The sequence below is a fragment of the Coturnix japonica genome, chromosome 18, assembly GCF_001577835.2.
Source record: "Coturnix japonica isolate 7356 chromosome 18, Coturnix japonica 2.1, whole genome shotgun sequence".
Taxonomy (NCBI): Eukaryota; Metazoa; Chordata; class Aves; order Galliformes; family Phasianidae; genus Coturnix; species Coturnix japonica.
Window position 1 is genome coordinate 486,456 of NC_029533.1, and position 14,569 is coordinate 501,024.

Here is a 14,569-nt window from a genome sequence, read left to right on the forward strand (position 1 = left end):
TGTGTCTGTGAAGTACTATTTTTATTTGCCGCGTATGGAGAGAGTTAAAAATATATATAATGGAAGAAAGTGACAGAGAGTTCACATTTTGTGAATTCCTTATGCCACTTTGCTGTCTCATGACATTCTCACTCTTCTTCTTCCATTTTCTTGCCATGAAACTCCCGGCTCTTCACTCGGAGCTTGTTGACCTGTGACTCTGCAATGTCAGCCCGCTCCTCGGCTTCCTCCAGCTCGTGCTGGATCTTGCGGAATTTAGAAAGGTTGACATTGGACAGCTCCTCCTGTACAAGGACAAAGAGTTGGTGAGGACTGTGGCAGGGGTCCTCCTGTGCCCAAGCATTGAGAGGTTGTGGTAGCTCCACAGAGGAAAGCAAAGACCTTCGGTCTCCTGCCTAACAGTGCTTAAACGTAAGACTCACAAAGACTTGCTCATCCTCCCATATTGGAAAACCCACCTTAACAAACAGCACCAGAAATTTGTCACTTTTGAGGAGGTATTTTGTCACATGGTCTTATCATTTCTTGTACTTATTCTCCTCCTCCCTAGTGCCTGACTTTTATTTCATTTGTTAGATTCAGAAAATCAAGAAAACCCTGTGATGTTGATGACTGTCAGAGTCAGGAACCTCTTAGTTAATGGATGTTGGCAATTTTAGTTTGATTCCCTTGATAAAACAGGCCACAGAACGTCCCTCAGTCATTACCTGACTGCAGTATGCCCCAAAGAAGGCAAGGCCTCCTGACATGACAATGAACATTGTCGCCAAGATAAGCTGCATCTTGGGAGATTCTTTCAGGCCCTTTTCTGGTTTTCACTCTTATCTCTACGATCATGCTACCTTGAAGGAAAATTACTCTCTTCCATTCTTCAAGTTATACTTACAGCCTCCTCAGCTTGTCTCTTGTAGGATTTCACCTTCATCTGCAGTTTGTCCACCAGATCCTGGAGCCTGATAATATTCTTTCGGTCTTCCTCACACTAAAGCAGATAATAAGCAGGAAAGAGAATTGTTTCCCAGCAAGTGAAGACAACAGTACCCCATGGGGATGGTACACAACCATTTTGACATGCTGAGTGTAAAGAGCGTCAACTCGAGGAGGCTTCCTGCCTTACCTGGTAGGTCAGCTCCTTCACCCTCCTCTCATACTTGCGCACGCCCTTCACGGCTTCAGCGCTGCGCTTCTGCTCAGAATCAACCTCCCCTTCCAGCTCCCGCACCTGCAATGAGAAACCCATCTTTGGAGCTTCCCTGCTCTCTCTGACCTGGGATTACACACACTTGCACAAATACCAGTCCTACACACCCTGGCCTCCAGCTTCTGGAGTTGCTTCTTGCCTCCCTTCAGGGCCAGCTGCTCTGCCTCATCCAGACGGAGCTGCAGGTCCTTCACCGTCTGGTCCATGTTCTTCTTCATCCTCTCCAGGTGGGCACTGGTGTCCTGCTCCTTCTTCAGCTCTTCTGCCATCATGGCTGCCTGGAGAGGCAAAGCAGCAAAGCCAGGTTGGAGTCAGAAACCTTTTTTTGGTAATGAAACAGCCATCAGCAGAGAAAGAGCCTCGACTCACATCAGTGATGGCCTTCTTGGCCTTCTCTTCAGCATTGCGGGCTTCTTGGATGGTGTCCTCCATTTCACTCTGAATTTGTACAATGTCTGTTTCCAGCTTCTTCTTGGTGTTGATCAAGCTGGTGTTCTGCATAACAGGAATGTTAGGATTTTTACTGTTAGGCCTGATACCCCCACATCAAGAATGAAGAGGGAGAGTAATGTTTGTTAAAGTCCATAATGCAAGGGTACACTTACAGCCATAGTGGCAAATCAGAAAGGAATGGATAGATGGATTAAACATGTCATATTATTGCTCTCCAAGTGTTTACACAGTGAGGTGCACAGCAATAAGTAAAATACATAGCAATCTCATTCTACACTACTTCATGCTGATAGGATTAGTTCCCTGGAAATAATCTGACCTGGGTGTGGAGGAGCTGCACACGCTCACTTGCGTCCAGAAGCTCCTGCTCAGCCACCTTCCTTGAGCGCTCCGTCTGCTCCAGAGCTGCCCGTAGCTCCTCAACTTCAGCCTGCAACAAGTTTGCTCTGCGCTCCACCATGGCCACCTGCTCCTTCAGATCCTCCTCTGTCCTCAGAGCATCATCCAAGTGTAACTGGGTATCCTGTTAAACAGGAAAAGAAGATGACATGGTGGCAGAGCACTGGAGCCCAGTGACATTTCCTGATCTTTTAACGAATTACAATTGTAATGATGTCTCTATGTAACAGGGGGGACATCATATGCCTATGTGCACTTATTTAACTTCATACCTTGAGCACTCCTTGTGTGTTTCTCAGGTTCTTTTGTGCCTCTGCAGCCACGCGGTTGGCATGGCTCAGCTGGATCTCCATTTCATTCAGGTCTCCCTCCATCTTCTTCTTCAGTCTCAGGGCTTCATTCCTGCTCCTGATCTCAGCATCCAGGGTGCTCTGCATGGACTCCACAATTCTGAGGTGATTTCTCTTCAGCTGGTCGATTTCCTCATCTTTCTCTGCTACCTTCCTGTCAATCTCAGACTTGATCTGATTGAGCTCCAGTTGGAGGCGCAGAATCTTCCCCTCTTCATGTTCCAGGGAGGCCTGGACAAGTCAAAAAGAAATAGTCAACAGAAGTAAAACTTCCTCTCTAAAGAATCTCATATGCAATCCTTCAGGAAATAATCCATATTTTCCACAGTATCTACAGATTACTGTTTCCATTCCATAAGACTGGAAACAATTTTTTAGCACTATGTACCTCAGCTTCCTCCAGGGAGGCTTGAAGTTCAGACTTCTCCTGCTCAATCTGCTTCTTGACTTTCTCCAGCTCATGAACTGCCTTTCCTCCCTCTGCAATCTGCTCCGTGAGGTCAGCAATCTCCTCTGTAGAGAAAAAGGAATAATCATGTGGTCAGATAAAGAGCATACAGGGAAAGGCCCCATGCCACCAGCATAAACAGGTCTCCTCCCATCACTGCAGGCACAGACCCAGTTGGAGAGATGGGCAGGAAAGCTTCTGAGAAAGCCCTGCCAGCAACAAATGCTGAGCAACTTACGCTGCAAGTTCTTGTTCTCACGCTTCAGCGTTTCCAGGTGGTCCAGGGACTCCTCATAGGCATTCTTCATCTTAAACAGCTCTGTGCTGAGGGACCGAGACTCCTTCTGGGCGGCCTCCAGCTCAGCCTGCGTTTCCTCATACTTCTGCTTCCACTCCGCCAGGATCTGAGGAGCAGCAGAGCTTGAGTATGGATGTGGCAACCACCTTCTGCTCAGGAATCACAGGGCTGGAGCCCAGAATACCTTGTCAAAATTCTTCTGCTTCTTGTCCAGAGCTGCGCAGGCAGCATTTGATCGCTCCACATCAATCATCAGGTCCTCCACCTCATTCTGCAGCCTCTGCTTTGTCTTTTCCAGGGAAGCGCATTTGGCGTTCACAGCTTCAACATGTTCCTCGGCATCCTGCAGGCGCTGGGCCAGCTTCTTCCTGGAAGGAGGCAAACACAGCTGCAGGTTAGAGATGAAGAGGGAACAAGTGTTTTACATTCATAAGTGGGCTCACTTTTGGGATTTTAACCCTCCATCTGTTCAGTGGTTTTTCTGCATCTTGGTTGCATGTAGTCTAAAGGGTTTGTCTCGACTTCATCCTAACACCTACTGAGTATTCACCCTTGGTTAGCTTTTCTAATCCCAATGTGCATGTATGTCTTCCAGTCTGCACATTTTCACAGCATGCTTTTCCTCTCTCTTCTACCACAAAGAGAGTATGTTACTCCCTATCATAACCAATTATCAGAGACTTGTAATTTCCCTTGATAACCTCTGATATCTCCATCTATTTCACATCCTAATTCCCCACATACTTGGCCTCCTCCAGCTCCTCTGTGCGCTGAATAGCATCTGTCTCATATTTGGTTCTCCACTGGGCCACTTCACCGTTGGCTTTGGACAGGGCACGCTGCAGCTCCCCCTTGGCTTCCTGCTCCTCTTCATATTGTTCCCGGAGCAACTCACAGTCATGGCGAGCAGATTGTAACGCGTGGGCCAGGGCATTCTTGGCCTGTGAGGACACTGGGATTGGTAATCTGAATATCTTAAGATACGTATTGATGAGGAAAGAATGGGTAAACCCTAATGAAAGAAACATAAGGCTGAGGGACAATGAATCCCTTAAAAATGTGTGCAAGAGGATCAAGATATGTTAATGAAAATTGGCCTGGGGACAGTATTGTGATGGTTCTGTAAACATTTTCCAGAAATGAGTGCAGATCTTGTCTTACATAGTATCAGAATCTCTTCAAAGGATGACTTTCTGTAGCATCAAATTCACTATGATTCCTACCCCCTCAAGTATAAATTCTGCCCCCTGTACTGTACTGCATGTGTCTGGGGAAAGAACATTGAACCACTCTTGTTTTAGATAGGATTCTATACATGCATGTCATGGTAATGTGGTCTGACGAAAGAAGGTATTTCCAGACCTTTATTTCTTCCTCTAGATGTCTCTTCAGTTCCTCAATCTGTTGGGTAAATCCCTGCTTGCCCCTAGAGAGCTGAGAAATCAAAGCATCTTTTTCCTCTGCCTGGCGAGAATATTCACCTGGCAAATGAAAGGGGAAAAAAAAGTGTTATACTAACAGTAGAATCACAGATCATATAATGATTTGGTCTCAAAAAGACCCATGGTATCATTAAGTCTCATCATTATGTGACATTATGAAGTCCACCACTTAACCATGTCCTTAAGTGCCTCATTCACAGTTTTAAATGCTTCCAATGATTCTAATACTTCTCTGGGCAGCCAGTTCCAATGCCTAACCACTCTTTCCATGAAGAAATTCTTCCTGACATCTAATCTAAACCTCCCCTGGTGCAAATGGAAACTATTCCCTATCCCTACACCACTTAGACAAACATCAAAACTGGCTTTTAGGAAAATGTAGAGCGTGATGAAGTTTCCTCTAACCATCCTCAGTTCCCTCATATGTCTTGTTTTCTAGTGGCATCATCAGCTCTGCTGTTACAGCAGCTCTAGAATTTTTGTGTAGTGAGAGGTCCAAATCGGCCCCACCAGTGATGTGTAGAGGGGGACTGTCATAAAGTCATGCAATCATAGAGTCAACAAATAGTTTCGGTTGGAAGGCACTTTCAAATCGATCTAATTCCAGTCACCCAACCCTGGGCTAGGATGCTTTCCATGAGATAAGGTGCTCAAAATTCCATCCAACCTAGCCTTAAACTCTTCTACAGGTGGGACACACACTGTTTCTCTGAACAATCTGCTACAATGCCTCACCACTTTCTGGCTAAAGAATTTCTCCCAGATGACTAATCCCTTCCCTAGTCCTGCTGGACACACTTTTACTGATGTGGTCCAGGTGGACATTGCTATCGTTGGCAACCTGAGCTCATGTTTAACTAAAGATAGATGATATAAATATTTTAAATATCTACAATAACAGGCACTTGGGAATACTGTAAAGCCATGTAATCCGGAATAGAAATGAGATGTTAACTAAATTCTCCCCTTACTCTGTAAAACATCATTCCAATTTAGAGGTTCTCTCATTGGACATCAGGAATTAGGATGTGTCACCTGTTTCTGTCTGCAGACGGGCTCTTTGGGTATTGAGGTCATTGATCATGCGCTGATTCTGCTCCTCCTTGGTTTTAATCTCACTCAGCTGGTCCTCCAGAGTGCGGCACATCTTCTCCAGATTTGCCTAGGTATTGAAAGCAAGGAAGGAAAGGAAATGAAAGTCTAGACTCTGCCTTTTACTGGAGAATTCTTATATGAGTGTGACTTGTAGATATAGCCTAAGCACCATGCCTTTTGTCTACGAACACATTCTTTTGCCTTTCTTTACCTTGGCTTTGGAGACAGACTCCATGTTGCTGGCCAAGTCATCAATCTCCATCTTCAGCTCACTCTTCCCCTTCTCCAGCTTCTGCTTGACTCGCTGCAGGTTGTCGATCTGCTCCCCAAGCTCTGCTGTGCTGTCCGCATGCTTCTTCCGCAGGGCGGCAGCCGTGGCTTCGTGCTGCAGCGTGGCCTCTTCAAGGTCACGACGCATCTTCTGAAATTCTGCCTCACGCTTCTTGTTCATCTCAATCTGAGCTGCCGTAGCCCCTCCTGCTTCCTCCAGGCGCTCACTGATCTCCTCCAGCTCCCTGGAGAGGTCAGCCCGGTGCTTCTCTGCTTTTGCCCGAGAAGTTCGCTCTGCTTCAATTTCTTCCTCCAGTTCCTCAATGCGGGCCTGGGGAACATCAGGGACCCTTCACAACCATGTCCTTCTCCTTCAGATGTTTTCTGAAGGGAAAAGGGAAGGACCAGAGACTTGCCTGCAGCTCCTTGATCTTCTTCTGTAACTGCATGCCCAGGGCTTGCTCATCCTCAATTTTGCTCTGGATTTGACTGATTTCAAAGTCTTTCCTTTGAAACAAGATAAATGGTGTTAGTGTCTGAAGAAAATATCTAAATGTACCCACCAGCACTCAGGTGTCAGATAACCATACTTACTTCTTCAGTTTCTCATCCAGCTGCTGTTTATCATTTTCCAAATCCATTATGCTGTCATGGGATAGCTTCAGGTCTCCTTCAAGTTTCCTCTTAGCTCTCTCGAGGTCCATGCGCAGCTTCTTCTCTTGCTCCAGGGACCCTTCCAGCTAAACAGAATGAGATCATCAGTTCTCTGACTGCCATGTTTATCTCCACAGCTGTCCTATGATAGCCATATGCTTTTGTTCTTACATCGTCCACTTGCTGCTCCAGCTTGGTTTTAGCTTTGGTCAGAGTATTGACTTTGTCTTCCTCTACTTGCAGGTCATCCAGTGTCTGCTGATGGGCCTCTTGGAGGGCTTTCTTCTCTTTTGTCAGCTTGGCAATTGTTTCATCTAGGACTGCCATCTCCTCTGTGAGGTTTTTCACCTATGAATTGGAGGAAACATAAAAACATGGCCCAAAACCTGCCTGCTGTTTCAGTGACCATTGCATTTTGTAATGCTTTTCAATGAGGTTTATTTCATCTTTTACTGTTTACATGAGACCCTGCAAAATTTTTCCAGAGCCAACACGTTCTGCCGTAGTAGACACTTCTACTCTGAGAGTAGCTTCACACATTATGTGACGTCTCATGTTTGTACCTTGTTTTCAGTGGCATGCTTTTCCTTCTCGACTTTGGCCAACGTTAACTCCAGGTCATCTATATCTTTCTTCAGCTCTGAACATTCATCTTCCAGTTTCCTCTTCTTGGCTGTCAGCTCAGCATTAATTTCCTCTTCATCCTCAGCCCGTTCTGTCACCTCCTTAATTTTAGCTTCCAGCTGGATTTTGTTTTTGATGAGCTGGTCACATCTCTCCTCAGCATCAGCCAAGCTATCTGCTTCCTATGAGGAGACACAGATTTGTTTTTGTTATGTTTTGAAGTTCTGTTTTGTTGTCATTTTCTCTTACATACACAACATTCAATTGCTTCCTTTTTTTTTTTTTTTTTTGTTTTTTGATTTTTTATAATGTTTTGGGAATTAGGCCTTCCCATTTGTGAGAATAATGAACTAAAGAAGTTGGCAGGTTTTTTGGAGTTAAGAAACTGACTCCTGATTGATAGCTGAATGTCAAATATCTAGTAATCTAGACATTATGGTGCATTCATGATTAGGAAAAATGGGTCCTTCTCATGGTTGCTTTTACTCTATTGCATAAGAGCATTAGAAGCCAGATTTGAAGGCTCAACTAATGGAGATATTGTCTATCCAGTTCAGACAGATCTGTCTGCTGCTTTTTTCAACTGATCAGTGCTATGACTCTCTCTCCTTAGGACAGAAAGGCCATCAAGTCTGATTTGGCATTGCCACGTTTCTTCACTGGCTGCTAGAGGACATCCCTGCCTCTGTCCATTTATTCATCATTCCGTAACTCTGAGTGCATTACCTCTTTTCCTACTGTAAATTAGTTATCTTCCTATAAGTCTCTGCTTGGAGTTTGCCTGTGCAACATTTTTTTCCAAGGAACAAATAAGCAATCGTACTCACAGCCTGCACTTGGAGCTGCAGGTCATTTTTCTCCTGCAATAGAACAACCATTTTCTCCTCTAGCTCCTTTCTCTTTGCCTCAGACTTTGCAAGCTCTTCCTTAGTCTTCTCAAACTCTTCCTTCATGGTGGCCATCTCCTTCTCAGACTCCGCACTCTTCAGCAGAGGTTTGATTTTGAAGAACAGCTTCATCCAGGGCCAGTGCTTGACATTCATGAAGGCACGAACATTGTACTGGATGCAGAAAATGGACTCCCTGAAACACAATTCAAATAGTTATTACATACCTTGAATGTGAAATATTTAAACTTAATTAATCAAGCATCATGAGAATAAATTAAATATGTATAATATTTACCTCCTTTCTACCATTTTGCGGTACTCCACTCTCATCAGGAAGCCTCTGCATCTAGCTTGTGTGCGAGTGATGATTTCAGCCAGCTTATCATCTCTCATCTCCTCCAGGAGTCCCAGCAGGCCAGCTTTGAAAAACACCTTGAAAAATAAAATGTTGCAGCACAGAACTGTCAGGTAAGCCAGAAAGGAGACACAACAGGCTTTCAGCTTTCAGAAGGAGACATTAATGATCATGACCAGCCTCACCTTGACTTGCTTCCCATATCATTTTTCCATTGTGCCTAGGAACTTCTCAATAGCTCAACTCTAGACCTTAGTCCCTGCCTAAATCATCTTGTTGCAGTTTTGGTTTCCCACTCAACCACTGCCTCAGCCATGCCTCTGCCTGGCCACGGACCACAGTAAACTCTTCTTCCTGACTAAATGTTAGACCTGTTTCACTGATAAAGTCTAGATTTCACTAATTGCTGAGTAGTGCCTGACCCTTGGTATCTTAGCTAGACCTGTCCACAACCAATATTTAAAACAAGACCTTCTAGCTTCACCTCACACCTTTCTTTCTTGTGACCCAAACATGACACAAACATGCTTTGGATTCTTAGTTGAATCTGTCCTTATTTGGTCTTTTTCACTTGCCTTGCCATAATATCGTGTGCTTGGATCCTTTTTGGCTGAAGCACCTGAGCTGCCAGCTGTGTTATTACACTGCACTACACTCCCTGACCCTCAGGAATCAACCAGCCCTTACTGCTCTGTCTTTGAACACAGGACTTGCTCATACCTTGGTGTGACCAAATCTATACTGGGTGTGGTCTACATCAATGGACCCAAGGAGCTTCTCAGAAGCCTTCTTGCTATCCATGAATTGTCCTTCTGGGATAGCACTCGCATTAAGCACTCTGTATCTGTAGAAGAAAACAAAATATGAAGAAATACCCATTATTGAAACCACCAGTACAAGTGAACCCCATCTCAGACTGCCTCATTGAATCAGTCTAATGCCTGAAGCCAAGTCATCCTTTGTAAATGGGATTCAGAGAATATTTTTACTGTTAGCTCAGAATCCAAAATAATCCTAATCCTCGTCAATGTCATATCGTCATGATCTGATAGAGAAACATTTACATATTGCTGCTTAGTACCAATGTAAAGTGTATGTTTCACATGCATTACAATATCCAGGCTATTTTCTTTGGTCTGAATGGACAGCAAGTGGCACCATTCTTACCTCTGTTTGAAGTCAGCATATAGGACTCTGCTGGGGAATCCTTTTCTACAAATCCGGATGCCTTCTAGCACACCATTGCATCGCAGCTGGTGCAGCACCAGCTCATGTTCCATGGCACCTAACAAACACCACAATTAGTGACTACCCCACTCTGATACTCAGGGAAAGATCTTCTGCAGTTCAAATTTTACCAACTGTAACTCCTTACCAGGCGTTTTTGTTTCATTTGGGATGATGCAGCGTACAAAATGGGGGTGAGTGCTTCTCAGGTTAGCCATCAACTTGTTTAAATTCTCCTGTGGATGTATGAGATTAATTACTATTAATTGTCATCCACTTAATAGTGGATTTATCAAACTTAATGTTTCTGGATACAGAGTTATCTTCCCTACAACATATTGCAGAACTCCTAGAGGGAAACTCAGAAACTGCAGACACCCTGCTTTGTTGATTTTGAAATTCCTCCCTTGAGTAATGCTTTGTATTATTTTTTCTTAATCTCCTCATACAAATACAATACTAATACAGAGCTATCATATTACAGCTTCCTTCCAGCTGGTGTATCTTTTGGTACATAGTTGGGCATTTTAAGCTGTAGATACTCATGATCTGGACTCTTGGCTAAGCCTGAATACAATCTAATTTGGTAGTAGATTTCACAGAAAAGAAACACAGAATGGTTTTGCATTGGGTGAGACCTTAAAGACTGTCTAGTTCTAAACTCCTGCTGTGGGCAGGCACATCATTCACAGTAACAGGTTTCCCAAAGTTCCATGCATTCCAAACTTGAACATATCCAGGCCTGGGCATCAACATCTTATCTTGGTAACTTGTTCCAGTGCCTCACCACACCCATAATAAAGAATTTCTTCCTAATACATGATATAAATGTACCTTATTTTAATTTAAAACCATTACCTCTTGTCTACAACATGCCTGTGTGGAAAGTTTCTCTCTATCTGATTTATAAACCTTCAGTATTGAAAAGCTGTAATAAAGTCTCCCTGGAGTCTTCTCTTCTCTAGGTTCAACAGACCTAGCACTCTTGGCCCTTCTTTCTAGGACAGATGTTTCAGGCCACTGAGCCTTTCCATGGCCCACCTCTGGATCCATCCTAACAGTTTGCTCCTTTGAAAAAAAAAGGAAGTTTGGTACTTACACGGAAAAGAGCTGAGACTGTCTGGAAAGAAGAGCCCTTCTTCTTGCCACCCTTTTTGCCACCACCACCACTAGCCTCTGAAAATTGAAAAAAAAAATAAAATAAAAAGATCAGAAATCTTTAGCATTGCCTTTAAATTCTGTATGAACATATGAAAAATTGGATTGTGGAAAACTTACCAGCTTCTCCACCATAGTTGGCAAACAGTAAGGCCAGTGTCTTCAGGGATGATTTCTGATACAACCCAATGACAGTTTCATTCAGGGGGTCCTTGTTCTTCTCAAGCCAACCAGTGATGTTGTAGTCCACTGTGCCAGCATAGTGCACCAGAGAGAAGTGGGCCTCAGCCTTGCCTTTGGCAGGCTTGGGCTTCTGGAAGTTGTTGGACTTGCCCAGATGCTGGTCATAGAGTTTGTTCTTGAAAGAGGTGTCAGTTGCCTTGGGGAACATGCACTCCTCTTCCAGGATGGAGAAGATGCCCATGGGCTGAAGGATAGCACAAGAAGTAACAGAGAAAGATCACCTAAGCATGAAGCACGTGCTATGCGATTCAGAGGTACCTGTGTATTGTTGGTAGCATCTCTGCCTGGATAAGAGGATAAGTTTGTCAAGAGTTCTCTGCCAGTGAGATTTTTTTCCTTCCATTACATTTCAGCAGCCTGTCTTCACTAAACTGGTAAGAATGACTCACCATTTCAGGTTAAAATTGGCAGTAGAATGAGGAGAAGTGGCAAACAGAAATACAGCTGGGAAAATAGCTACAAGATGCACATTGTCTTGGAAAATCATGCCATGCCATATTTATTTCCCAAACAATGTGTGAGGAGTTTTGATTCAAATCTTCAGAGGAAAAAGTAAACTGACTCTAGTTATGTTTTAAAGAATTGTGCTGATAGGAGTCTAGGCTACCTTTTCCATGCTTGTAGACACAGTGATGCAAGATTGGTGACACAGATTTGCATTTATCTGTACTAATTCCTCAGCACCTGAGTAAAATATTAATTCCAGTGCAAAATGCTTTGTTTCTATGAGTCTGTCTGTCCATCTGCAAGTTCTTTCCCAGCTGATTCTGACTGAGAAACATCTCCAAATTCCAGAATGCATCATACACTTAAATGGAGAAAGTACCTTTTCAATGAGCTCAATGCAGGCAGCCAGGTCCATCCCAAAGTCAATGAACTCCCATTCAATGCCTTCCTTCTTGTACTCCTCCTGTTCCAGCACGAACATGTGGTGGTTGAAGAACTGTTGCAGTTTCTCATTGGTGAAGTTGATGCACAGCTGCTCAAAGCTGTTGAACTGTTTAAAGCAAAGAGAGGTACAGATGTTCTCAAAGAGGCAGCAACGACCACAGGGTTGTGTTAGTAATCTTCTGATTCTGTTTGAAGTTCCCCAACTGAACCACCAAACCTGGCAATACTGTAATGACACCTAATTCCTTAGAAGGATTCCTACTGTAAACAAATTTAGTGTCCTTGCAGGGCTTTAATGTGACTATTTTTGAAATCAATCTACAATTAAAATTTATTTTTTACTGTGCTACTCAAAAGTAGACTCTTCAGGAACCTCAGTTGCTGCACCACTAGAGGTGTGTCTCTGACTACTAGGAAAATGGAAGCTTCTTCAGTATCCTACACCAGAATTTCTCTGCCTTCAAATCAAGAATCTAGAGTTATCTTTGTTCTGACACAGAAGTCCTAGTATCATCACTGCATTCACGACACAGGAAAGATGCTCTATGTTTTCCCACAGCATTTCCCTTTCCTTGGCTCTTCCAAGATTGTTCACACCCCTGGTCCACATCTGTGTGAGCTCTAATCATAGACCTGTCTCTGAAAAGTCTAAGATCTTTTCCCAGTCAAGGCTGTCTAAATTTGTCTGTCAAAACAGTGTTTTTTAATACCTGTTGACAATATAAGTCAGATTGTATACAAATAAAGTAATTTAAGCATTCTACTGTGACAGAGAATATAGTTATCTAAAAAACAGCAAATGAGGAGCATACACTTCAGAATCTTCTTAAAAAGAAATGTGCTTCTGAGTTCTCAAGATCTCTTTCTGATCCTCTCAGAACTATGATGCCAAGCTTTTGTTCCTTACATCAAAGATCTCAAAGCCAGCGATGTCCAGGACACCAATGAAGTACTGCCTGGGCTGCTTGGTATCCAGCTGCTGGTTGATGCGAATAACCATCCACAAGAACATCTTCTCAAAGACAGCCTTTGCCAGAGCACCAACTGAATTGTGCACCTAGAACAGAGATGAAAGGACTGGGGTTACCTTCTACTGCAAAAGAAGAATATCCACAATATTCTTTAGCTCATGTAGTTTCATACTTAAGATTGTACCTGTGACACAGTTTGACCTTTGGTCACGAATTCATTCCCAACCTTCACTCGAGGATAACACAAGGCTTTAAGCAATTCAGCTGAGTTCAGGCCCATGAGGTAGGCAGCCTTATCAGCCACTAGAAAGGGAGAAAGTAAGAGAGAGGGGAGCATGTATCATTGGACAATGGCTAGAATTTGGTCCGCATGATTAAATCATCTCTTCATTTTTTAGAAATGGGAAGGTATCAGTCTGCTCTGACTAGTTCAGCCTCAAGAAGAGAAGACTGGGAGGGGATTTAATCAATGCTTATAAATATGTACTGAGTGGGAGTAAAGCAGTGGTGCCCAGAAATAGAACAAGAGGCAACAGACAAAATTGGAACATAGGAAGTTCCATATTAACATGAAAATAAACACCTTTCCTTTGAGGGTTACAGAGCACTGGAAGAGACTGCCCAGAGATGTGGTGGAGTCTCCTTTTCTGGAAATATTCAAAACCCTCCTGGAATCTTTCCTGTGTAACCTAACATACTTTAGCGTATAGCTGGAATAGATGATTTCCAGAGGTCTCTTCCAACCTTTATGATTCTGTGATAAGTTCTGGGAAGGAGTAAAGATTGCAGAAGCTAATGCTCGCTTGTGTTAAAAGCAAGAACAGGCACTGCATGAATAGGGAAAGCTTGAGTCTGGAAGCTCCCAGAACCACTCCTAAACTCTCTGATATCATATCAGGCATGACTGTAGCACACTCTTGTTCCGTGGAAACAGAATTTCTGCATAGCAAGAAATGTAGGACATATTTTGGTACAAACAAACAAACAAGCAAACAACAAACCAGCTATAGTGCTTGAAGGTTTTTCTGAGAGCAACTCATTGTTCAGGTTCCCAATTTCAAGCAGCATGTTTCTGAGAAGTATCCACTGGATAAAAGACTGGCATTTCTTGTGATTGGGGATGCAATTAAACAGACAATAAACAGAAGTTTTTACATCAGTTTTACTAGCAGAACTGGCTGATACCTTCTGTGCCATCTGGCTCTGCCTGCTCCTCTCGCTGCTTCTGCTTGAACTTCAAATTCCCATAGTGCATGACAGCCCCTGTCAGCTTGTAGATGGCTGTTTTTTCATCGGCAGTGAAGCCCAGGATGTCAATGGCACTCTAGGAACAGACTCAGTAAAATAAATACATTCGTACTAGAGCTCCTGTCCATAAAATTACCTGTTTTATGTATTACTCACATCTGTAGCCATAAGCTCCTCTTGATCATCAATGCTGGGAACAGTAATCTCACCTTGACTCACATAGTGGTAATCATATGGGTTGGTGGTAATAAGGAGCATGTCTGAAAGCAGGGATAGGAAAGGACACAGGCTTACATTTTCAGAAGGGCAGTAGAGGAAACAGTTGCTCAGTTTTCATTTCCAAACAGACATA

At 43.4% G+C, this 14,569-nt stretch overlaps 1 protein-coding gene and 1 long non-coding RNA gene across 3 annotated transcripts in view; one reads left to right on the forward strand and one right to left on the reverse strand.

Annotated features, from left to right (window-relative positions):
- Positions 1 to 14,569, forward strand: part of LOC107322057 — a 40,066-nt gene that overhangs the window by 9,045 nt on the left and 16,452 nt on the right. The gene's annotated exons all lie outside the window — the stretch shown is intronic.
- Positions 1 to 14,569, reverse strand: part of LOC107322040 (myosin heavy chain, skeletal muscle, adult) — a 24,571-nt gene continuing 10,002 nt past the window's right edge. For both annotated transcript variants that reach the window (XM_032448297.1, XM_015879635.2), the window contains 30 exons: positions 14,374 to 14,477; positions 14,155 to 14,293; positions 13,154 to 13,272; positions 12,906 to 13,055; positions 11,934 to 12,104; positions 10,985 to 11,291; positions 10,806 to 10,882; positions 9,855 to 9,942; positions 9,647 to 9,764; positions 9,200 to 9,323; positions 8,420 to 8,556; positions 8,062 to 8,317; positions 7,174 to 7,416; positions 6,782 to 6,958; positions 6,551 to 6,696; positions 6,373 to 6,463; positions 5,898 to 6,287; positions 5,627 to 5,753; positions 4,512 to 4,630; positions 3,894 to 4,090; positions 3,334 to 3,517; positions 3,090 to 3,255; positions 2,792 to 2,916; positions 2,326 to 2,634; positions 1,974 to 2,177; positions 1,571 to 1,696; positions 1,309 to 1,479; positions 1,118 to 1,222; positions 887 to 982; positions 1 to 284 (listed from right to left, as the gene is read on the reverse strand). In XM_032448297.1, the coding sequence (XP_032304188.1) occupies positions 129 to 284; positions 887 to 982; positions 1,118 to 1,222; positions 1,309 to 1,479; positions 1,571 to 1,696; positions 1,974 to 2,177; positions 2,326 to 2,634; positions 2,792 to 2,916; positions 3,090 to 3,255; positions 3,334 to 3,517; positions 3,894 to 4,090; positions 4,512 to 4,630; positions 5,627 to 5,753; positions 5,898 to 6,287; positions 6,373 to 6,463; positions 6,551 to 6,696; positions 6,782 to 6,958; positions 7,174 to 7,416; positions 8,062 to 8,317; positions 8,420 to 8,556; positions 9,200 to 9,323; positions 9,647 to 9,764; positions 9,855 to 9,942; positions 10,806 to 10,882; positions 10,985 to 11,291; positions 11,934 to 12,104; positions 12,906 to 13,055; positions 13,154 to 13,272; positions 14,155 to 14,293; positions 14,374 to 14,477 (4,922 nt within the window). In that variant the 3' untranslated portion in view covers positions 1 to 128. The remainder of the gene's footprint in view (positions 285 to 886; positions 983 to 1,117; positions 1,223 to 1,308; positions 1,480 to 1,570; positions 1,697 to 1,973; positions 2,178 to 2,325; positions 2,635 to 2,791; positions 2,917 to 3,089; positions 3,256 to 3,333; positions 3,518 to 3,893; positions 4,091 to 4,511; positions 4,631 to 5,626; positions 5,754 to 5,897; positions 6,288 to 6,372; positions 6,464 to 6,550; positions 6,697 to 6,781; positions 6,959 to 7,173; positions 7,417 to 8,061; positions 8,318 to 8,419; positions 8,557 to 9,199; positions 9,324 to 9,646; positions 9,765 to 9,854; positions 9,943 to 10,805; positions 10,883 to 10,984; positions 11,292 to 11,933; positions 12,105 to 12,905; positions 13,056 to 13,153; positions 13,273 to 14,154; positions 14,294 to 14,373; positions 14,478 to 14,569) is intronic.